This window comes from Poecile atricapillus, chromosome 28 (assembly GCF_030490865.1).
Source record: "Poecile atricapillus isolate bPoeAtr1 chromosome 28, bPoeAtr1.hap1, whole genome shotgun sequence".
NCBI classification, from domain to species: Eukaryota; Metazoa; Chordata; class Aves; order Passeriformes; family Paridae; genus Poecile; species Poecile atricapillus.
The window spans coordinates 5,380,414-5,404,558 of record NC_081276.1 but is presented as its reverse complement, the minus strand read 5'-3'; the positions used below and the strand labels follow the sequence as shown (position 1 = coordinate 5,404,558).

The 24,145-nt window shown below is 49.4% G+C and overlaps 1 protein-coding gene across 1 annotated transcript; it reads left to right on the top strand.

Moving 5' to 3' along the window:
* Positions 1–626: 626 nt before the first annotated feature.
* Positions 627–22,974, top strand: LOC131589260 (excitatory amino acid transporter 5-like). The gene is made up of 11 exons (XM_058858506.1): positions 627–803; positions 3,027–3,106; positions 5,784–5,996; positions 6,644–6,686; positions 7,457–7,679; positions 10,625–10,724; positions 10,924–11,157; positions 12,670–12,864; positions 13,485–13,619; positions 14,408–14,507; positions 14,606–22,974. The coding sequence occupies exons 1-11, from the start codon at positions 627–629 to the stop codon at positions 14,741–14,743; spliced, it is 1,638 nt and encodes a 545-aa protein (XP_058714489.1). The 3' UTR covers positions 14,744–22,974.
* Positions 22,975–24,145: the final 1,171 nt, after the last annotated feature.

The window sequence follows — 24,145 nt, the reverse complement described above, 5'->3', positions numbered from 1 at the left end:
ATGGACCAGGTGCTCCAGCAGCATCTCATGGCCTTGGGGCAGCTTCCCTGGAGAGCTGTCAGGAGATTGGATCTGTTCAGGCAGATATTTGTGTGGGAACATTCAGTATCATCTGTTGGTGCCTTGGGCTGTGTCTGCAGATGCTATGGAAAATTCTCTCATTCACTGGGAAAGTTTCCCTTTGCAGACCCTGCCTTCATGAAGCCATCACAGAGGGGGCAGGATCGGGGTGCACTCAAAGCTGGTGGGGAGCACAAATCTAATGCAGGAGCCAGATCTGGTGGCAGGACCCAAATCCTTTTGGATCAGGAACACAGAAGTTCTGAGGCTGAGTCCCTGCTCTCATTCCGCACACTGGCCCCCATCCCAGGGGCTGGAGGGTTAAACTGGGAGGGTTCAGCACCTCACCGGCAGGATGCCAAGCCCAGATTAACCAGTTGAAGACGTCACTTTCCATTATGGGAAAGGCTCCCAAATATCCCTGAAGCTTTTGGTTCTGGGGATTAGCCACCAGCACACTCAGCTCCTGGCACAGAGCAGGGGTCCATCGGCGCCGTGGGGCCCATGGCCATGAGTGGGGCTGGGAGCTGCTCCCAGGGGCATCATCTGGGCGGCTGAGGACGACCATGTGGGAGTGGGTCAGAAGAGCTGTGCTGCACTCACTGTCCACGGCCCTTCTGCGCCTCTGGAAGTGGGTACGGGCTTTCTGGTACAAAAATGGCCTCTTGACTCTCTCGATGCTGTCAGTTGTCACTGGATGCCTCCTGGGGTTCCTGCTGCGGGCACTCGAGCTGACAGACCTGGTAAGCCTGGCTGGGATGGTGATGGGAGTGAGAGGGATGGAGTGGGGCAGGGAGCAAGCCCTGGTGCCACTAAGGGTCCCAGATGGGCACAGCCCCAAAAGCAAAGGCTCCTGCCCAAGAAAACCACCTCAAGGCAGGTTTCTGCCCATGGCTTTTATTTTTTTCTTTTATTTTCTTCTTTTTTTTTTTTTGACCAAGAAGGTGTCAACAAATGCCCAAGCTATTGGACAAATCCTGCCTCCCTCCAATGGGAGTAGGGAGCTATGGGTTGGGCCCCATGGGGCTGCAGGATCCTCAAGGTGGGATGAGGATGGGAAAGGGGGGAATGTTTACTCTGGGGCTAGATGCTCAGTAAACAGGCTCCCCCAACACCACTAGCAGCATTGGGATCTGAGGGATGGGGTCCAGAAGATGGGGTTTGAGGGATGGGGTCCAAGGGATGGGGTCCTCCTCAGCTGTGTGCAATCAAAGCACATTTTCATGCTCTGGAGAGGACCCAGCAAATAAATAGAAGGTTGATGGGGAGCCTGGAGTAGAAGAGTCAGAGTCACCTTCCTTTGAGGAGCCTTGGAGACAAATGCATTGGAGAAAACACATGAGAAAGGCACATTAGCTCAGCACTTTGCAGGAGCATCGCACTGTGAAATGGCACCAAGTTGAGATTCTCTGACTTCAGGCAGCTGGGGCACAGTTCAGCCCGATCCTCAGCCAGGCTGCTGAGCCCAGGAGCGGGAATGCTGCTCCAGGAGAGCTCAGCTGATGCTGGAACATCCCTGTGTTGCCCACTGGGATTTAGCAAAGTCTTGTCATTTCAATTAGGCCCTTCAGCATCAGCGCAACAGGGATGATCTCGTTACTTAATTGAAGCTGGGTGTAATCTCCCAGCATCCCAGTGCACACACCCGTGAGAGCCCAGCAGCCACCCACGCTGGGCATGAGGCTCGCAGAGTCTTGGGGCTCCAGCCCCTCATCTTGCCATGCATCAAGTTTATCCATCCTCTGCTTCAGCCCCATCCTGCCCTATTGGCACAGCTCTGCTGTGGGCCTGGTAGCCACTAGAGACTGTCCCCACTACAGACTTTAGTCACAAAATCTGGAGGACAACTGGAGAGGTGGCCAGTCCCTGCTTTCCTCCCATTTCCTGAATGGGAAAGTGTCACAAAGCTGAGAGACCCACTGGCAAGGAGATGCTGTTTGGATCTGGCATTACCCTTGCACCCAGCTGGGCCTATTGCAGCTCCGCTCTGCCTGAGCTTCCTGGGACATCAGCCACATCCAAGCCACACTCTGGGACATTGCAGGGACAGCACAGGGGAGCAACTGAACAGCTGCCTTGGCACCCCTCAAAGCCCCAGCATGTGGTGGTGGCTACTCTGGAGAAACCAAAAGTACCTTCTTGTCTTGGGGTCAACTCAGATCACTCCCTGACACCTCTGCAGTGGCACAGTGAAATAAGGGGATCAGGGATGGATGGATGGATGGATGGATGGATGGATGGATGGATGGATGGATGGATGGATGGATGGATGATGGAGGATGGATGGGTGGAGGGATGGATGGTACATAGAGATAAGGATGGAGGGAAGGAGGGATGCTGGCCAGGCTGCTGGTCCCACAGACCCCTCACTCTCCCCTTGGTCATGGCTGTGGGATCCAGACTTTGGGGGGATGTCTCTGCAGCCTTTCCTCATGTCCATGTGAGGGGTGTAGGGGGTGGAGAGATGCCATGGCACCAAGATTGTCCCATGGATGGGCCAGACACCTGGGCTCTCCCTGAGTTTGTCTTTCCCACCTCCAGCCATGAGATATTCCCACCTTTTTTTGCTGCCAACAGCTTTGGGGAACTTTTGCCCCAAAGTAGATGCAGCCAAGCCTCTGCCCCCTGATAATGAATGCAATGACTTTCAAGAGGAGCCAATGCTAGAGCCATGTGGACTCTTTCCTAGAAGCCTACAGAACCAGGGGTATTTCTGGGAGGGGACCAATCCCACATGCCTCTCCCTTGTTTACAGCCAGGTTTGCCACGTGCCCAGCATTCCCCATCCCTGAGCCAACTCCCAGTAAGGGACAGCAGAGAAATGGCATCATTGAGTGCCTCAAGAAGTGACTGCCAGTTCAGAACCAAGCTCAGAGCTGGATCTGGTGGGGATAAAGGCAGATGGATCAAGTTTGAGCCCTTCACCCATAATCATTTACCTGACACATGCTCTGCCCTACATGCAGGAGAAGCAGTATTTTTCCTTTCCTGGAGAGCTCCTCATGAGGATGCTGAAGATGCTGATCCTGCCCTTGATCACCTCCAGGTAAGGTATCACCTTCTGCTCTAAAGCACCATCTTTCCATCACATTGAAAAGATCACCCTGTGACCTGCATTGAGGAAATAACCCCAAAACTGCATGGGATGAGAATAACCCTGGCTCCAAGCAGCCGGCAGTCAAGCAGCAAGCCCTGGCTTGGTGTCCATCAAACCCCATGATTTCTCAGCGATAATCTGGGACAAATCCTCACCTGAATTTGGCAGGCACTTGCACCCAGGTCAGACACCTGCACTGGATGAGGTGTTTCCCTTCTTTTGGGCAGCTGGTGATGCCAAGACCATCTGTGGGCAGTTGTGATGGGCTGTTTAACATCAAAGCAGATTCCCTTAGAGGGATTTGAGAAAGGTCAGGTAAAAAACATCAGCATTCCCCAGTGCTGTGTCTGTGTTTGCAAATCCCAATTTTTTTGGCTCATAGAGACCTAGAAATAAGGAACAGAGCCAGCAGTCTCACTGAGGTCTAAGCAAGGTCTTGAAAACCTTATATGGATTAACATATTGCAAACAGTATGTTGGCATGTGCTCATTAGACGCACAAATGATCAAGTCCTTCCCTCAAGGATGTGTCATTTCTCTATTGTTTGTCAGTTTCCTTGTTGTCCCATTTGCCTCTGGCTCATTTTTGATAGCAGTGTAGTCTCTATCCTGGCCACACTTGATGTGTTCAGTACCAGTCCTTGTAGAGAAGTCTGTATCTCACATCTCTCCCTGAGGTGCTTGAGGGCTTCCCTTTGGTCTCAGCCCTCCCTGCAGCTCAGCTGCTGAGTGGTGTCCTCTGATCACTCTCCTGTCTGTGGGTGCAGGGTCTGCAGAGGCCTCCTGGGAGGTTTTTTTCATGTTGGATTGAACCAGGGATTTTTCTATAATTACTGAATGATAGTGAAGTGGTGTCTTCCCTCTACACACCGTCCCAGAGGGGACCGGGTGTGCTCTGAGGATGGAGCTCTGGAGATCCCCAAGCCCCAAGTTGGAAAGCACCACTTAGGTCAGTGTTGCTTTTGTGGACTCTCTTGAGATTCCAAGGCCCTTCTCCTCCTGGATGTGCAGCTGCTAATTGGGATCCGTGGGCTGACCACCACCTCAGCCACCCTGTGTATCCCCAAGGTTGGCACTGACCCTTGCAGCCCTTCTATTATGTCCTGCCTCAGGGCTTGGCTGGGTTCTGCAGGGGCTTAGTGTGTGTCTGTATGCATGTGGGGCACACTGCAACCCCCAAACAGTCACATTTCATAGAATCCTGGAATATATTGAGTTGGAAGAGACCCACAGGGATCACTGAGTCCAACTCCTGGCCCTGCCCAGACCCCCCAAGAACCCCACCCTGAGCATCCCTGAGAGCGCTGTCCAAACGCTCCTGGAGCTCTGGCAGCCTTGGGGCCGGGCCCATTCCCTGGGGAGCCTGGGCAGTGCCAGCACCCTCGGGGGGAAGAACCTTGCCCTGAGATCCATCCCAAGGCCTGGCACAGCTCCAGCCCTTCCTGGCCTCCTGTCCCTGGCCCAGAGCAGAGCTCAGCCCCTGCCCCTCCGCCTCCCCTCGGGAGGAGCTGCAGCCCCCGAGGAGCCTCCCCTCAGTCTCCTCTGCTCCAGCTGAACGAGCCCAGTGCCCTCAGCTGCTCCTCAGAGCCTTCCCCAGCTCCGTGTCCCTCCTCTGGACACTCCAACAGCTTTGGATACTTCTGGTACTGTGGTGCCCCAAGTGCCCCCAGCACTGGAGGTGAGGCTGCCCCAGTGCAGAGCAGAGTGGGACAATCCCTCCCTGGGCCTGGTGGCCCTTTGGGCTGCCAGGACTCACTGGTGACTCAGATCCAACTTGCCACCAACCAGGACCCCCAGGTCCCTTGCCAGGGCGCTGCTCTCCAGCCTCTCATTCCCAGTCTGTCCCTGCATCCAGGGCTGCCCCATCCCAGGGCAGGATCTGACACTTGCCCTTGTTAAACATCACATGGTTGGGGATTTCCCAATCCTCGCATTTGTCAGGGTCTGTCTGTGGGCCCTCTCTGTCCTTGAGAATGTCAGCAGTTCCTCCCAAGCGAGTGTTCTCAGCAAACCCGGTCCTGCACTCAATTTGTCCCCACTGCTCTCCCTGCTGGGCAGCCTGTAATGCCCTCTCTATTTTTAGCCCAGTTTTGCTGAGAAGTAGCTTATGGGTTACTTCTTAGGAAGCTTATGCATGCATGAAATCTGAACCTGCAGGTCTGTCCTGGGGGCATGGGGTCCATCCCCACCAGGATTTTATGAACCTTGCTGGTACCTTCCTTTGCTCCTCACAGTGACACACAGCAGTGGCACGAGGTGGTGGAGATATAAGAGAACAGTACCTCACAAAAAAGGTGCAGCATCACTTATTCAACATAAAAATACACTAAGAATATAAACTTCTTAACCCTCAACAGAAAACACAGCCAGATCTTGAGAAGGGGCTTGGAGGTGTCTCCTGCCTTTCACAGGTCAGCTTGGATTGTCACAAGTTCATCCTGGGTGTGAGATCCTGTGGGTGCTGGCACAGGAATGCCTTTCCTGTGCTGGGTGCTGGCTCAGTGATGCCTTTGGACTTTGGTTTATAAAATTTATGGAAACCCCTCCCACCTTGGAGATTCTGCCCATCAGGTGCATCTTGTGCAGTTTGGGGAGCAGACAGTGACCACTCTGTTCTGTGCTGCAGCCTCATGTCTGGGCTGGCCACCATGGACTCCAAGGCCTGTGGGAAGATGGGGGTGATCACCATCACCTACTACCTTTGGACAACCTTCATGGCAGTGACTGTGGGGATCATCCTCGTGGTCAGCATCCATCCTGGTGCAGCTGCCCAGAAGGACAACTACTCTGTGGGGAAAGTGGTGCTCAGCTCCGCCGATGCATTACTGGATTTAATCAGGTGTGTCACAGGAATTCAACAAGAGAAAAAGTTGTGATAAAAAAATCTTCACAGAAGGTTCTGAGTTCCCATAAGTCTCTGAGATCCCAAGGGAAACAGAACCACTGGCCAGGTGCTGGTACCTTCAAGTTCAGCAACATGGGGTTCATGTCCCCCCCACCCATGCTTCTCTGGCTACTCTGTCACTGCCACTGCTCTCCCAAAGCAGTCAGGAAGAGATGCACTGCAGCAGAGATCAGAGTCATGTTCCCTGCAAGGCTTGGACTCTCCTCTGTAGCCCCAGCTGGGACATGCCTGGGTTACAGCAGTAGATGGGGTTACCTGGGGAGGGGCTGCAGCACATACCCAGGGGCTGGGGGAGAATCTTCACTGCTGGAAGTACTGGATTGACTGGACCAGGCTCTGAGCAGAGGGCTGCAGATATCCACCCCAGGCTCAGGCTTTCCACCAATCCCATTTACACATGGTTCTCAGTCCTGCTTTGCGTTCACCTTCCAGGCTTTCTTTGCTCACAGCTTGCACAGCTGTCTAAGTGGTTGTTGGCTTTCATGTCCTCTTCTGGACATTGAGCCCACCAGAAATGCTTCCCAGGATGCTCCCTATGCTCTCACAACACACTTTAACCCTGTATCGTTGGTCTCTTACAGAAACATGTTTCCTTCTAACCTGGTTGAAGCTTCATTCCAGCAGGTGAGTTCACCTGACCCCTCTGTGTGCAGCTCCACACAGGGGCTGCCTCTTGGCTCACCCACAGCCTGGACAGAAGGCTCTTCCCTTCCCCTTCCCTTAACTTCCCTTCCCTGAACTTCCCCTTCCTCTGCTTTCCCCCACACTCACCCAGGGTGGGCACTCGAAGGCAGGAGGGTGCTGGGGAGGGGGGCACAGGCTCACAGGAACCCCCGTGCCTGCCCTCTGCCTGCAAGGCTCCTGTACAGAAGCAGCACACATCCCTTTCCTGAGATCTCGCTCCTGTGCAGCGGCTTCATCCCTGGGGAGGGGCGGCAGCGGAGTGGGCAGGCAGCAGGCAGGGAAAGGGACACAAAGAAGGGACACTTGCGGGAAGGTAAAGTGGTCAAAGGGGACAGACCGAGAAGTGGCCAGGTAGGGTGGAGGGACAGGGAAAACAATCAAACTCATTGGAATAGCATCAGTAAAGCTCACAGGAGGAAGGATGGAGGAACCACAGGGATCCCAGCACTGTGCTGGCATCTCACAGGGACCCAGGTCACCAACAGCACGAGTCTGCTCTGCAGCCTTGGCTGAGGACCATCTGCAGCCAACAGCCACACCTCCCCTTGCCTGACTCTCACCCCTTGTTTCCACCAGCCTTTTACTGCCTGGAACCCAAACCTTTAACCTCCAGGAGCACCCAGCCTAGGGCTGGCTTGGCCTCCATGCTGAGAGCAGGATGGAGCTCATGCCAGCAGCACACTAACCTTCCTCCTTTGCTTCTGTTCCAGTATCGAACTGTTCTTGTCCCAGTGGTGAAGTCACCTGGTTTTCCAAAGATCCCAGGAAAACCTGTCAATTTTATTTACTTTGCACCTGATGACAAAAACCCTGAAATCCATCGGCCTGTGTTCCTTGAGCTGACACCATCACCTGAGATGACCTACAGGACCCTGGCTGGGACCAGCAATGAGATGAATGTCCTGGGGATCGTCATCTTCTCAGCAACCATAGGTACCTGCTCCTCCATGGGCCCAGGGACAGCCCAGGGTGGCCACTGCTGTGGTCACCATGCTTTACACAGCAAAAGATGTGGGACAAGGTTCCTTTAGCTTTAATTGCTCCAGCCCCTGGGAGCTGGGCCCAGCACCCAGAGCTCATACCAAGACCCCTGTCAGCACCACCCGTGGTGGAGCTCACTAAAGCTGTAGGCACAGGGAAGGCTGATTTTATCTTGTATTTCCTTCACAACTCATGTGCAGATCCTGAGGGTTTTCAAACCATTACATAAGCTGGGGAGTCCTTTAAATAAAGTCTGAAGCGAGGAGTAATTTTGCAGATGCTGCCTGCAGCTCACCACAATGACACAAATCCTTCATGCTGAGTATTCAGCCCCTGAGCAGGCAGGATGTGAAAGCAGAGTCAGACTTGGTGCTTTTACAAAGTTTACAAATTTACAAATACATGAGAATTCCCAACAGGACTTTCTGAAGGAGGTAGGGCAGTATCCTGCATTGAACAGCTTGCAGTTCTATGTGGAAAAGGTGCTTGGCAGCAATTTTGGGAAGAAGGAGCAGAGGCTGTGGAGAGACGTGCAAGAGAGGAGGTTTAAAGGGGAGAAAGTCACTGAAAGAAGGATCATGAAGTTGGCTCAAAGCGTAACAGGACACGGGTACAAAGCTGAGGCAGAAAGGGAGGAGGGAGGGATCAGGAAGGAAAAAAGAGTAGGAGGCAGTGAGATGAGTATGGTGGCAGGATTATGTGTGGATTAAGAGGTGAGGGCAAGGAGCTTGAACTTTGTGTATAAGGAACCAAAAAGCCAATTAGAGGATTTGAGGTGTGGAGGCAGCACAGCCAGCACAGCACCGGAGTGCGCTGACTGCAGTCAGAGCCACCTCCAGCAGCGGTTCTAAATGAGAAACCTCAGAGGAGTTGGCCACAGCGAGACTGGGCAGAGCCAGACCCACTGACAGATCCCTACAGCCAGAAGATGTCTCTGGCAATCTCTTGTCCCAGCAACCAACACCCTCTGCACACCTTGGACACCCAGGAAAGGTGCTGAGCTCCTGCCCACAGGACACGTGCTCCCCTCCAGCCCAGCCAAACCTGCAACGAGAAGCGGCTTTTCTGTTCTAAGATGGCATTTCACAACCCCTCCAGCGTGGGAGTGGGATCAGCCTGAGTTAGGAGGCAGTGGGAGATCATCTGAGCCAGCCACAGCCACCACCTGCACTTCCCATGTTTTGCCCAGGATTAGAGCTCCACAAAGCCACAGAGCATCACCTGTACCAGGCATGGGAAACTTGATATAGGATATTCATACACCCACAGGATGCTTTCCTTATGAGGAGAGGCATCATTTGGTTTGCCTGGCAGAAAACAGCAGAGGGACAGACAGGGCACCCCAGCCCCATGCCCTGGGAAACAGGGATCTCCTCCATGCAGCAAGGTGGGGGGGCAGGTGGAAGCTGGTTGAGCTCTCAGCAAAGTGCATTTTTGTTCAACACCAAAACTAGGCAGGTTGTGGGGCTGAGACCAAGGTGTCCATGCAGCAGCCACTACGTACCCAGAGTGACTTTGCTATGAGGGGTGACTCCACACAGCTACCCCAGCTCTGAGAGTTCTTCACTGTCACTGAGGGCCTCTCTGTTGCTTTTGAAACCCACAAGAGGGCAGAGCACTCAAGATCCTTGCAGGAATCCGTCCATTTACTTGGGCCATGTCTCCCAAATCAGCTCCGTAAGACCTGAAAAGAAGTAACTTTCTTCCAAAGCAGCTGTTGTGACCACCAAATACTGGATGAATATCCACAGAGCTGGGACTTAAACATGCCAAGTCTTGTCTCATTTCTGAAAGTTCTGGCAAATGTGACCCCACCTCATCTCTCTTTTGAGCAAGGCAAGAGATCCAACCACCAACCAAGGGCCTCTTGGAGTCCTCAACCCTGATACTGAAGAGGGATAAGCAGCACAAGATTCTGCCTATATTCTTTTCCAAGATAAAACAGACACCTGCATAGTGCTTCAAAATTAACTTCAGCCAACATGGAAAGAAGGACTCGCACCAAGCTGGAAACAAGATGGGAAAATGCTCAACATTCCTTTTCCCTTTGCTTGATGGTTCCTAGAAAGCCTCCCAGCCAATGAAAGCAATGGGGTTTAACACTGACACAGGACAGCACCATAACCCCTCTAACCATTCAAACCATAACCTGTATCTCTGCTCTAGTATTCCTTCAACAGAAAATTAGGCTGTATTAGGTTAATGCAACAACATCAAAGAAGAAAACAGACTTAGGAGAGAAGGCTTAATGCCTGTATCTAAGCAACTCACTCAGATCCTTCCTGACATGTTACTGTACAGCCACGTGTTGTCACCACCATGGCACAGCCTGTGAGCCACCAACACTGAACACCCAGCCCACAAGGGAACCGGGCATGGGATCAGGGACCAGAACACTGCTCAGTCACTGGGGCAGCTGGGGCCCCTTTCACTCCACAGCAGGGCAGGGATGCAGCACAGCATCACATCCTCAGTGACAGAAAGCCCTACCACACCTTATCCTTAAAAAAATTCCAATATTTCCAGAGTTCATTATTCTTGTATTACCAAATAGCAGTCCAGATATCCACCTAATCCAGCTAATCCACAGTTTATCCATCACAGGAAATGACTCTTCCAGCATTGAGCAGCAGTGAAGTTTATCTGTTTTCTGTGCAAGGCAGAGTCTAAATCCTGGATTTGGGTCTGGTGGGGCTTTGTGAGAAAAGGCCAGATGCTTGTGTTTGCTTAGAACAGAGAATGGCCATGACTTGTAAGAGCACACAGCAACCAGTACTAAATCAGGTTTTGCCTGGTGACCCCCATTCTGTGGCCACCAGACCCTCAAGACACTTGCCCTGTCAGGTGCTGCTCCCATGGCGCTCTCAAGTCATGTAACCTGCTGTGCTTGCTTGCAGGACTTCTCCTAGGAAAAATGGGTGAACGAGGAGCCCCGCTGGTTAACGTGTGCCAGTGTCTGAACGAAGCAGTTATGAAAATTGTCTCAATGGCTGTTTGGTAAATCTGGTTTTGATGGATTGATTTTATTTCCTGCTATCTAATGGCAATGCTGGTCACATGTCTGCAAGTGTCTGTTGTGAGCACTGAACTTGTTTTCGTGTGACTGTACTGCAAGTACCAAACATTGCCATGTCTGTCCTGCAGTGCTACACTGATTGCTGCATCCTCATATTTTTTTTATGCTTATTCTTTGCAGGTACTTCCCCTTTGGCATTGTATTTCTCATAGCTGGAAAGATCTTGGAGATGGAAGATCCATCGGTTATAGGACAGAAACTGGGACTATATGTCATTACAGTGGTGTCAGGGCTTGCCTTCCATGGAATCATCCTCTTACCTCTGCTTTTTGTGCTCATCACCAAGAAAAACCCCTTTGCTTTCATTCAGGGGATACTGCAAGCCTTGCTGATCGCCTTAGCTACATCCTCCAGGTAGGAAAACATGGCTGGGACCTGCAGATACCGCAGAGCAGGGATCTGGTTTAGCAAGGGAGACATGGCTGTGTCTGGCCAGGTGAGCTCTGGGAGGAGAGGTGTAACTCAAAGGAAAACTATGCTCCAGCACTATTTGAAATGAGAATGCTCCTGGTTTTAGGAGGAAGCAGACACTTGGTCCTGCCCTGGTTGGTAGACCTGGGCAGCTCATGGTGCTCTTCCACTTACCCTCTCCCAGGGTTTTCCCAAAGCAAACCAGCAATAATTTTGTGTGTGTGTGTGCACACTTCATTCAATGGCTGCAGTTTTCTTTCCATGAATTCAAACCAGGACTATTGTAGGTGCTTTATAAACTGCATGGGGTTATGATCCTGGAGTTTAATTGAAAATATTAAAAGCTCTTCTGAACACTTTACTGACAACCTAAAATCAACTACACTGTATCCCAAGTTCAGCCACAGAAAAATCTTCCCTACTTTGAAAATATTTTAATCATTTTAGATTTTATCTATTCTATTTAAATACATTCCTTATAACAATGAAAAAAAACTTAACTCTATAAACTACCACCCTTTCTAGAAGACACACAAATTCCAACATTTTCCTGGAGCACATTTGACCAGGCAAAGGGTTTTTCTGGCCTCTCTGTTGCTTCCTCACATAATCCAAATAAAACCCCCTGGACTGTGCCTCCCTTCTCCAGTGCCCACTGCTGCAGCCGTTGCTTCTGCAACCCTTAATGACCTGGTCTCCTCCTGAACTTGGATCTCCAGCTCTCTCTCCATCAGGCTTCTCCTCCCTCTGCTCTGCAGCCAGCTGAGGGAGGGAGGTATGTCACAGAAAGAATACCCTGCTCCTTGTCCCAGCCCCATGCTCTGTGCCCAGGGCTGGGGCCACCACTCTGCATCCAGGGCCGTTCCCAAATGCAGTCTCTGCCTCCCAGAGTCTGTTCAAACCCCATTGACTTATTTCCTGTGGTTTCCTTTCTTCAACCTGTTCTTCTTCCTCCATTCCTCATCCCCGTTCCTGTGGGACAGTTGTTGTCTTCATGCTAGACAGAAACAACAGAGAGAGGTCAGAGGTGCATAAGCCGAGGCAGGCATCCCACATGGAGGAGACAGGTGAGGACACAGGGGTGTGGCTACACCCCAGCACAGCCAGTGCTAGTACACACTGTAACATGCTCCAGGAGGTGCTGCAGGATTAACGTGGACACATTAATGTTCAACAGAGATGTTCAACAGAGCTGCAGCCATGGCACACAGGTGGTTAAAGTGGTGACTTCAGCCACTCAAATGACATTCTGACATTTCCTTTCTCAGCCTGCAGCTCACTTTGCTGATGATGTCTATTCCCCAGCTGGTGAGAGCCAAATTTCATTGCTACAGCAATTTGTGCAACATTGAGGCATCCATCCTCAGGAGGGCTGGTATTTCTGTCCCATCACACTGACTCCAACTTCTAAAACTCAACACAAACAGCAATTACTGCTCATTTCTTGTCCTGCAGCTCAGCCACCCTGCCCATCACACTCAAGTGTCTCCTGGAGAACAACGGCATCGACAGGCGCGTGGCACGATTTGTGCTCCCTGTCGGGGCCACCATCAACATGGACGGCACAGCGCTCTACGAGGCGGTCGCTGCCATCTTCATTGCCCAGGTCAATGAGTATGAACTGGATTTGGGACAAATTATAACTATAAGGTAAAAGTTTCTCTGCAGCAGCCAGATTATTTCTCTCTATTCCTATTTATAGACATTAGGACAACCTCTTGCATTTTTCCCGTTTGCAGAGATCTTGTAAATGCACAGAGTGACCTTTGCTGGGAAGTTGAGGAGCAGAGGAGGGTGCAGCATGTCCCAGTCCCTATGCTGTGTGCCAGGGAAAGCTGGGCTGGCTCTGCACACCAGAATATGCTTCAAGTCAAGGACTTTGCCTGTAGGGAAAAGCCTAGCTGCACAGACATGTGGCTGAAGCACGTCAGCACTACAGGGCTGAGCACAGGATTTGTGCAGGTGTCATTTATTCCCCTTCAGGAATGGGATATTCTCATTTTATAAGCAGGGAAATAAAGCACATAACTAAATCATAATTAAGTACATTTGCAAATATTTGTCACTACTAAGGAGGAAGTCCCTACCCTGAAGACAGAGGGGAGCACAGAGCCAGGGCACCTGCTGCTGTGTGCAGGGGAATTTGTGATAGCACCTGGAAACAGGAAGATAGAGGAAGTCAGATCCAATCCAGTCCTTCCACACAGCAATAACTTACTTTGCCATGCAAAGACGCTAGTTTGAACTGCACAGCCACCTTCTCTTTGCAGCATCACAGCCTCGGCAGCCAGCATTGGGGCCGCTGGGATCCCGCAGTCTGGGCTCGTCACCATGGTCATTGTCCTCACCTCTGTGGGGCTGCCCACCGAGGACATCACCCTCATCATCGCCGTCGACTGGGCTCTGTAAGTGCTCTGCAGGTGTCAATTCACGGTGATGTATCTTCATCTTGATAGATGAAACCAGATTGCTCTTAAGACACAAACTGATGCTGGATTACACTTGTCAAAGACAAATAAACACCGAGCTTGTGAACTGTGCCATTCTAAAGTACTAAGATAAAAACAAAGCGAGTCATTAGGTGAGAAACCACAGAGAGCAAATGCTGAGTGTCAGAACAGACACACAGGTGGCTGGTTTGTACTTCCCAGCCCCCCAGGAAGAAGTGGGAACAGTGTCAAGTATCATGGCTGCTTTTCTCTTTCTCTCTCCCTTTTCTCTTTACCCCACAAAGGAAGGTTAACACACCACCAGTTCAACCTTTCAGCATCACGGGGTACCCAGCACTGCTGGCACCTTCTACTAATGAGAGGTGAGAGTGAGCGATGCCTGGGCAGACAAGAGAGGAGCAGTGGACGGATCTACAGGATTTTTCCTTGAGAGGCATCTCAAGGAGTCTTATGACTTCCTGAGGCAGATCTCCTGCACTTAGCACAACAGTGCCCATCCCATTTTGGGAGGTGCCATTGGCAGGTCCCTGCACTGCTCACACAGGCAGGGTGAGACAGATGCTGCCCCAGCACGGGGCTCACACAGGGACTGTTTTCTCTCTGCATCTGCAAAACCAACACAACACTTGGGCACACCAGTGGGAGGCACATTCAGGATGGGGGCTAACGTGTTTCAAAGCTATCAACACCCTGGAAACACCAGCTGTGACCACCCCCTGCATCCTGGTGCTGTCTCTCCACAGGGACCGACTACGAACCATGACCAATGTCCTTGGTGACGCGCTGGCTGCTGGCATCATAGCACACGTCTGCGAGAAGGACTTTGCCCCAAAGCCCCCCCCAGTATGTACAGCATGGTGGGAGGGCAGGGGGTTGTGGGACATGGCAGGACAGGCACAAGGCACCTACTCACTACTCACTGTGCTCTTTTCTTTTAGCAGGAAGACCGAGTGAGCAACACAGACAAGTTTCCTTCTGCAGAGACCTCACACCTGCATCCCAAAGACAATGGGATTGAAGTGATTGAAGAAACCCTTTTGGATCAGACAGGAGTTCACTACAACATCTGCCAGGTGTAGATAACAGCGTTCCTGCTCCCAGGAATGGCATCTTGGTGCTAAACACTGACATAGTGAGTGTCGCATATGGATGCTCTGCAAGTTAAAAGGCCTTACTTGGCACAAGTGGGAAAATCCTCTCTTATCCTTTGAAGACCATAGGACTCCCAGCAGGCACTCAAAGAGCATGGCTCTGCTGCTGGGGCAGGGAGCCAGCTCCTCCCTGCGCCTGAGGACACAGCTGGGAGCTCGCTGCCCTGTCCTAAATGGCTTGGTTTGAAGGATTGTTAACTCCACTTTTTCCAAGCTCACCTATTTTTGAAAGCTAGGGAGGTGATCAGGTGTTAGCAGACTGGAATTGGTGAGAATGCAGCAGGGGTGAGACATATCACTGAACCCTCTGGCCAGCAGCTCTTCCCTGGAGGCCAGGCTGTGCTCCAGAAGCTTTTGTTTTCCTTATAGAGATTATTTTTTTAATCATTGCTTTTTATTTTACTACTGGGTTCTCATCTAAAAACTAAGATTAAGTGAATTTCTGTCTAGAGCTCAAAATTCAAGTTGGACATAATGGGATTTCCCAGCTGTCAGGTTACAGACAGGATGGCTGAGCTGTTGCACTCTTGTGGGGACAGTGGGATCCACTGGCTGGAAGGAAGGAAGGAAGGACAAACTGTACACCTGTTTCTACAGCTGTCTTATTACAGAGAACTAATTAATGAGGCCCAGTTGCAACTGTGTTGATTTTCCCAGCTAAGGATCTGTCTCCAAGCTCAAATTCCAACTACAGCCTTAAAATCCAGGCTTCCCAGGGCAGCCTTCTACACAAAAGCCTTTTATACCAACAATTCATGTCACTGAATTAATTTGTATTTCAAAATGTCATCTCATCCCTTTTCTCTTGATCTTCCCTGCCACAGAATTGGAAATCTGTAACACAGCTCAGACCCCCACTCACATCACTGAACTGTTCTCCAATTGCACATAAAGAAAACATTTTATGTGCAGAACTCTTTCAAGCTGAAGTCAGAGGTTGTAAAAAAATTTTTAATTTAGAAGAAATATTCATTCCAGTTTTGCCAAATGAAAAGCAGAAACTATTAAATATCATAAACCAGCTTTTGCACAAAAATTGTCTTCTATTAACTTCAAGCAAAAGCCTTCACACAATTAGAATCCTGGGCAATGTAAGCTTGAGATGCTGCTGCTAACTTTGGCCTTTTTCACCCTTTCCCCTTGGTGAGGTTAATTATTACCTTCTTAAACATTACAGCCCAATTGCTCTTCAAGGAGCACTTACATCATTTGCAAAGCAAAAATAATCACATTTCAAATCAATCTCTGCAGCTTCCCCAGACATCCCTCCCTCCTTCCCATATCACGTATGATCACCTTGATACATCACACACCGGTTCAGCATCACTGGCTCTGAAGGTTTTTGTGGTTGTATCTCTACACCAGGAGTGAGCTCAGCCACCCAAAACCCCCTGGGAGACACTGGGGAGGCTCCAGGCAGCCCCAGCTCTGGCCAAGGATCCGAGTATCCCATCTGTCTGCAAGTTATCCACATCCTGCAGACACAGCTGGACAGACACCTCCAATGCACCTGCACCAGCAGACTCATTAAAACAGGCAAGATTTTTGAGACCTTTCTGGTCCGTCACTGGTGCATGGGAGCGCCTCCATCCCTCATTGAATGCCCCAGGCGAGTCCAGGCTGACCAGCACAGACAGACACCAGCACAGGCAGCAGAGACAAGCCCCACTTTCACATTTGTTCTCCTCTCATCAGTGAGCTCTGGATATTACAGCACACCATTAACCCTGCAACAAAAGGCAGGATGGAATGCCCATGGCAAAGGCCCTTGAGTGCTGGGGCTGCAGGATGAGCCTCTGGGCAGTCACTCCCATCACTGGGCTCTGGCTGCTGCAGACCAGAGCACTTTATCCCATGCCCTGGAAACAGCAAGTCATGCTAAAACAACTTAAATAGCACATCCTCAAGCTCACTGCAGCAAAGAAAAGAATATTATTGAAAACACAGAATATTATATCTCAGTAATAAATCTAGAGCTGGTGAAGCCAATCACACCCTGTACAACTAGCCCCTGTGCTTTATCAGAATGGATGGATTGGAAAGGAACTCAAAGCTCATCTCCCATGGCAGGGACACCTTCCATTAGACCAGGTTGCTCCAAGCCCTGTTCAGCCTGGCCTTCAAAGTGTTGGTAACACCTCTTACTATCTAGTGATATTCACATTAGCAGAGATGTTTTGATTTTGGAAATCAGCAGGAAGTATTTTGATGCTAGTAAGGTAAAGGTAAAGTGTCATGCTGGAGTCCACATAGCCTTGTCCTTGTGACAAATACAGCAAGGGAGACCTTTGAGTCCAGCAACCTCAAAATTGGGTTGTCATCACTGTGACCCTCTAACAGGATAAAACAAGGGGAAAAAATAATTCAAGTGCTTCTGGAAATCTCTTTGTGGTCTGGTATAGAGGGAAGGGTTATTGAAGGGGAAAGCCCAAAGGCAGCAAGGACAATCCATCTTCAGCACTGCACACAGGCAAAGGAGAGGCACCTGAACACCTTCAACAGGGTGGAAACTGTGGAAAAGTAAATGAAGGAGATTTACGGGATGGCCCAGCTGGTGAGGGGCCCACTGTCGCAGACTATGCCCTTGGGACAGCTCCATCCCAGCCCCACCTGCATTTTCAGTAACCTGCTGCTGGGGAAACACTGACAGCAATGTTTATCTGCTGCTCAGGGGGGAACAGCAGCCTCCCTGTGCCAGCACTGAGAGCTGGTGGCACTCATGGAACCGCAGAATGTCAGCAGGGCTTTTGTAGAGAGCAACACAAACTCATCAGGGGTGAGGAACAAGAGATTTCTAGAAAACGAGAAAGCAGCAGAGTCTGGACAAAGTCACTGGGCATCACTTGGGAGGAGTTTAATTCTGTACCAGCTGTATTCAGGAGACCAGGATGGGAGAGAGGTGAAGTTCCACGTGACAAACTGAAACCCATCTATTCGGCCTCAAAAAAGATTAAAAAAGGGACCTGGGGAACTGCCCAGGCTCCCCAGGGAATGGTCCCAGCCCCAAGGCTGCCAGAGCTCCAGGAGCGTTTGGACAGCACTCTCAGGGATGAGCATCTCATTTCATCTCAGGGTGAAATTGTTGGGGTATCTGTGTAGGGCCAGGGGCTGGAGTGATGATCCCTTTGGGCTCAGTATATTCTGTGGTTCCATAATTAAATTCTACTGACAGATGCACTGCACCTTCAAAGTATTTTAAACTATTTTCCCAGGCACCTGTAAGAAAAAAGAGGTCCCTCTCTCTGTTCTAGCACTGAAAATCTAACTCTGTTATTTCCATGAAATTGAAGAAGTACAGGCAGTGCAAGGCACATATCCTACAGCACAGAAATCTGGTGTACAGAAAGCACACATGCTCAAACCTGTATTTCTTCCTTCAAAATCTTTGTTTTCCTTACAAACAAAAATCTCAGCTGCTCTGGTAATACAGGTGATCCCTGGGTTATGGTTGCTGCATTTAATATTGCAATAAAGCTGGAGAGCAACTGGGTGAAGAAATTTGGTGGTTATACAAGTGTTATTTTACTGAAAAAAATCCTCAAGGAAATCTACTTTAATGAACTAAAATCCATGTGAAAGGTATTTATGGGGTCTGTGGTTATTAAGCAAAATGAAAAGTTGAAGCAGCCCTTGGCTCTGGGGCACCTCCCAGACACAGGCAGAAAACCCCCCTGCTGGCCACATGAGCCTTGACTGGGGAATGACATTTCCACAGTGGTATTTGACAATTTGAGGATGTGATTGATAAGTGAATTTTCATTGAACTGAATGACTTGAGCATATACTTTACTCAGAAGACACTGGCTTGTTCCTGTAAGTTGACTCGATCCTACAGATTGGTTCTTTTCTGTGCATCAGTTGTCTTCCAGAGCACCAGTTACTTTAACATACCTGAATTTATAAAATGTTGAGTTTTGATCAGGGACTTTCTCCTTTATATCATTTTCACACCTTTTTAGGACATATAAATGGAGTTGGAAGGGAACTGTCAGCACTGCTGCCATTGTTCCTTTGGATGACAATGTGCCTCAGTTTGTGTTTTACTAAAACTGAAAAAAGTAACAAAATAACTCAATGCTGTAGCATGTGGCAAAATACAATCCAAACAACAGATGAGAAAACCAGCCCAAAGCTCTCTTTTAATTTAAAATACTACTGACTTCAAAATTAGTCTGCAAGTTTTTTAGAATGATTTTGAAAATTCCCTTCCATGAAATGTTTTTAAAGGTAATTCTTTAAATCTATTACAACCCCAGGTTTCTCTGTAAAACCAGATTTTCAAAGCAGTTCTGAACAACAGATATAGCTCAAATAAGCAAGTAAGTTGGGTTTTATTTGACAATCACAGCATGTAACGTCCACTAAATGCTCCTCTAAGGAGTGAATGCCTCCATGGGGATGTGTTTTCTGCCTTTCCAATTCACTGTACACATTTGTTTCCTTGCGGAATTCCCAATCTTGTCAGATGTGATAATAAACTTTCTAGAAAATCTGAATGAATGATTTCAGTCCTTCCTGCAGGCAGGTGCAGCTCAGCCCATCACCCATGGATTACACACATCACAGCCCAGGGTCAGGACAGGTCCTGCTCAGAACGCAGCGCTACGAGAGCACAGCAAGGCACATCAGTGCCCGTGTTCATGGGACCACTTGCAAACTGATCACAGTTAACAGTTCAGATCTAGCTCATAAATTGTCATTCAGTGTTCACATGCAGAGAATCTCATCCCAACCCTTGCCACAAGGCAGGGGGACCACTATCCCAGGGTACTCCAAGCCCCCTCCAACCTGGCCTGGAACACTTGCAGGGATCCAGGGGCAGCCACACCTTCTCTGGGCACCCTGTGCCAGGGCCTGCCCACCTCACAGCCAAAAATTTCTTCCTAATACCCCGTCTAACCCTGCCCTCTGGCACTGGGAAGCCACTGTCCCTTGTCCTGGCACTCTGCGCCCTTGTCTCAAGTCCCTCTCTGGGTCTCTTGCAGGCTCCCTAGAAGTTGTATCAGTACCTTTTCTGGGCCTTTAGGGCTGGTGTTTAGAGCCCTACAGCACCCCACAGATCCCATCAGCCCCCAGCCATGCACAGCACAGGGTGCAGAGGGGCCCCACGGACCCGTTACCTTGGGCCTCCACCAACCTGGACAATTCTGCAGCGTGTTCCACCCACTCTGTTGGACATTCTCCAGATGCAAACTTTCCAGGATTCAGTGTGGAGAGGAAACTGTAGCATCCCTGTGTAAAATGCTCCAAAATCCACGTCAGGAGTAGCCAGACTTTTGCAGGTGCAGAGATCCTGGTATCCAGGTGTGAAATGTGCACTTACCTTTGCTTTCTAGAAGCTTCATGCCTCATTTAAATTACACATATGAAGTGCCCTGTAGTGAGAGCCAGGCACCTTTCCGAGCATTACATCCCAGGCTTTAGGAGCAGATGTCTTCAGAAGGCTCTTACTGACAGGTTTAGACTGGATGCTAAGACTACTAGTTTGAGTCAGTAGGATGAATCCCACCCTAAATTACATGTCTGAGCAAAAGACCTATTTTTTGAATTCTGAACATTCAAACTCTAAAAGGCCAGATTTTAGTTTTCAGTCTGAGCCATGGACTTAGGCAAACCACAGCTCAACACAGACAGGAAAGAATAATAAGGCTGAAACATTACACCCAACCCAAAACTTGCTGCTCCACTTACCTGGCCATTTCACCTCAGAGATCTTCTACTCACTGTCCTTCCTTGAAACACAACAAAATGGGTATTTGGCCATTCTCCTCCTTCTTTCCCTTTCAATATTCCTGGAGTCTTCAACCATCTGTAGAGCAAGATTTTAAACCAGATTCTGGTGCTAAAACATTGAGCAGCATCATGACCCCAACTTCAGAACACTGCTGTCTCTAGACATCTCACTCCATTTCTCTGTCTTGCTTTCTCTACCCTAAGCAGTTACTTATTTGACAGGCTGCAATCACTAGAGACAGACGAAGCACATGCTCTTTGCACTTACAGCCTGGCAGACAGACATCTGTTGGTGGTATCACAGCTCAAGCCAGCCTAACTTCCTCACAGTTCTTCTCCTAATGCCAACAAAATGCCAATCCTGATCTTTAATTGCTGGTTTTTACTGTTCATGTATCAAGTGATTCTTCCCCACAGGATGTGGCATCTACCCAGCTGCTACTCAGAATTATGAGCTGGTCTTCCCCACCATGCTTCCCTCTAACCTGAGCACTAATCTGAATTTCCTAGACATAAAGCCTGAAGTAGGAAATGAAACACTCATATGTATCCTTCCCAAGCGGTAATTACCCACTTGCTCACAACTAATTACTAAAGTAGAACTCTGCTCTAATTTACCCTCTCACCTTTCCAACCAGGTGCAAACCAAACATGCAGAGAACTGCTCAAGCTCTGGGTTCACCTATGGACCTAAATTATTTCACCTTTTGCACCCACAATCATAAAACCTGCCTTTCCCTCATGATCCAGCAAAGGCATGAGTTCAGTGAGCAGGAGCCAAGGTAAGCCTCAGCAGGGACACAGTCAAGCAGCACAGAACAAAGAATCTGGTGAGTCCCACTGCTAAGGGTGAACACCACGCATCCCCCAGCAGCTCTCCTGGGACACTGCAGATATAAAATTGGCAAATATAAAACAACCAGAGACACAAGAACTCTGCAAATGGGCAGATGCGAGCAATCAGGACTCCTCTTCCACTGTCCATTGCACCCTCAAAGCACTCAAACACAGCCAAAAAGAAAAAGCACCCACCAGGAACATCCACTGCTGCCGGCGCCAACAGCCACACGATTCCACCTACTCTGAGTCAGGCTGGGGACAAAGACCACCACACCCTGTTGCCCAAAGCAGATGGCCTTGTAACAACACCCTGTTTCGTAAGGAAGAACCCAGGGCTGGGTAACCTGTACCAACATAGCTGTGGCAGTGAGTGCAGTGCAGAAAGCCCTCCTGGGTGCACAGCTCACAGGGCCACCCCGGCTGTACAGCCCTGATGCTTCTGGCAGCCACACACAGCAGGTAAGCTCTGCTCTCCTCACCAAACCACCCTCCAGTTGGATTTCACCTGCAACCATCAGGAACACACTGCTTTAACCCAGGATTGCAAAGATGGCTTTGAGGATATTGACTCAGTGACAATCCCCACAACTCCTTGGCTGGCTCTGGACAGCAAACAGCCACGTCCATCATTACTGCAGTGCCAGTACTGACTTTACCTGAGAAACATGTTGACCTGGTCGAAGTTGTCAACAGCAGGTTTCTGGTGTGAACAATTCATTCTCATCACTGCATCATGCACTGACATGCTCACTTCCCTCATCTCCCACCCCCATGAGGAAAACCACCTAATTTGCTCAGCTGGCTCCCTGTCTGAATAAGCAAGGCAGGATGGTTCAGTTCAGCACAAACACATATCACAAGGTTTGGTCCTCTCCATCTATTTCCACATAAGCAAAAAGAGCTCAACAGGAGTGCCACATGCTGTACCTAGGAATGGGACATCCAAAAAGCTTCTGTACTCCAGCTTCCTTAGGAAAAAGAATTCACTATATGCCCATTCTGAGCCTATGTCACCTGTGTGACCAACTCCTGAACAACAGATGCATCAAGATTTTGAATTTCTCACCAACAGCCTTCCACTGTATTTTCAGAAACAAACTAGTGACAGCATTGACAGTAGAATGTCAAATCCTGTCCTGGAAGGATTTCCTCACTCCCAGCATTGTGCATCTCCCAGCCAAAGGATACAGACCGGTGGCACACAGAGATATAAATGGACTACCCCAGAAAGAAGGTCTTCTGAAGAGACAAGATGTTTCACAAGATGCTATAAAGCACAGGACTACAGAGCCTACAGGACACACATGGACTCTCCTACTCCCTCAGACCCTGAACAATTTGTAGCCAAAGCTCCCTCTCATAGCTGTGTCCCACATCCCTGTTATCCCTGCCCTAGCTCTGCACAGCTGGCTCCTGAATGTGTCTGTGCACTCCTCTGCATCATGCCCGACCCATGCTCTGGGCCAAGAGCATTTACAGTACTTCTGTCCTTCCAAAACCTCTCCTCATACAGGAGAGTGGGAATGGGGAAGTCAAGAAAGAGCTACAGCATCTCTTCACAATTTCCAGCAGAGGATGCCATAGCACATATGTGATACTTCAACATAGGGTAAATGCTGAAAATGCATCCCAAAGATCTGGGAAATCAGCAATACCAGCTGAAAACCTCCTGCTAACCTTTCCATGATGCCTTCCTTCTTCAAAGCAACTCCCACCCTAAACTTCCTGTATTTGTAACTACCACAGTTTATTTAGTGGTATCCAACACCATATCAAATGCTTTACAAGTCCAGGTAAATGGGAGCTACTGAATTTTAAAAATCTATTTACTTACTATTCTTAAAGTAACCCACCAAATTAATTATTCTGCGGCAAAATGTATTTGAACATTTTCATTTAGCTCTGTATCTTTAAATTCTGTTATTCAGAATTTGAAGCAAATGGCTTTAGGGTAGTGTTTTAGACCATGTTTTGGTGGGATAGAGCCTCCTCAGTTCAGAGCCCCTTGGAAGAAGTTGCCATAGCCTTCATTCCATGTTTCAGCACTTTGCAGGGATAAGTGTCCTGTCTATGGAAACACATTGTGCAGCACAGAGACCAGTTTAACAAGGTTGTACCAGCCCATGCCATACAACTCTAATACACATTTGTCTGTGATTTGCCATTTTCCACACATGAGACACTGCCAGGAGGGGCAAATTAATGTACTTCCTACCAGAACTCTTGTGCTGACAATGCACTTCTGTTTCAGATCACATCTTTCCTGGTTTGAGCATGGCCATTCCTTTGCAGGTCCTTGCACTTCCACCGCCCAACCTTTGGTAACCAAAACACCACGTCCTCCCTTCGGCTGAACAGAGCTGCTTCCTTCCTGACTTCACAGCTTACAAACAGCTCCTTTCCCTCCTGACCTCTGACAAGTACCTTTGGTTTCTCATCAGTCCTCCACTACATTTACTCTGATTTGGATCTGGTTGAATTTTGCCAGTCCAGGTTCTTTGGCTTTTGTTAGGTACATGGACTGATGATCATACCAGCAGTTTTGACTTAAGAAGTGACTCCAAGCACTGTCCACTCTGTAGTCCAGCTGGATTCCCAGGATAATTCATTTCTACAGTTTTCTTGAGCCCCCAGCTGACCCCAAGCACAATCCAGTGCACTTTTTTGACAGAAATGCTGTATTATGCAGAATGATCCCACCCTTTAAGTGCCCCTTTAGCATGGCTGGAATGGGGACTACAGGGGAACCATATCCAA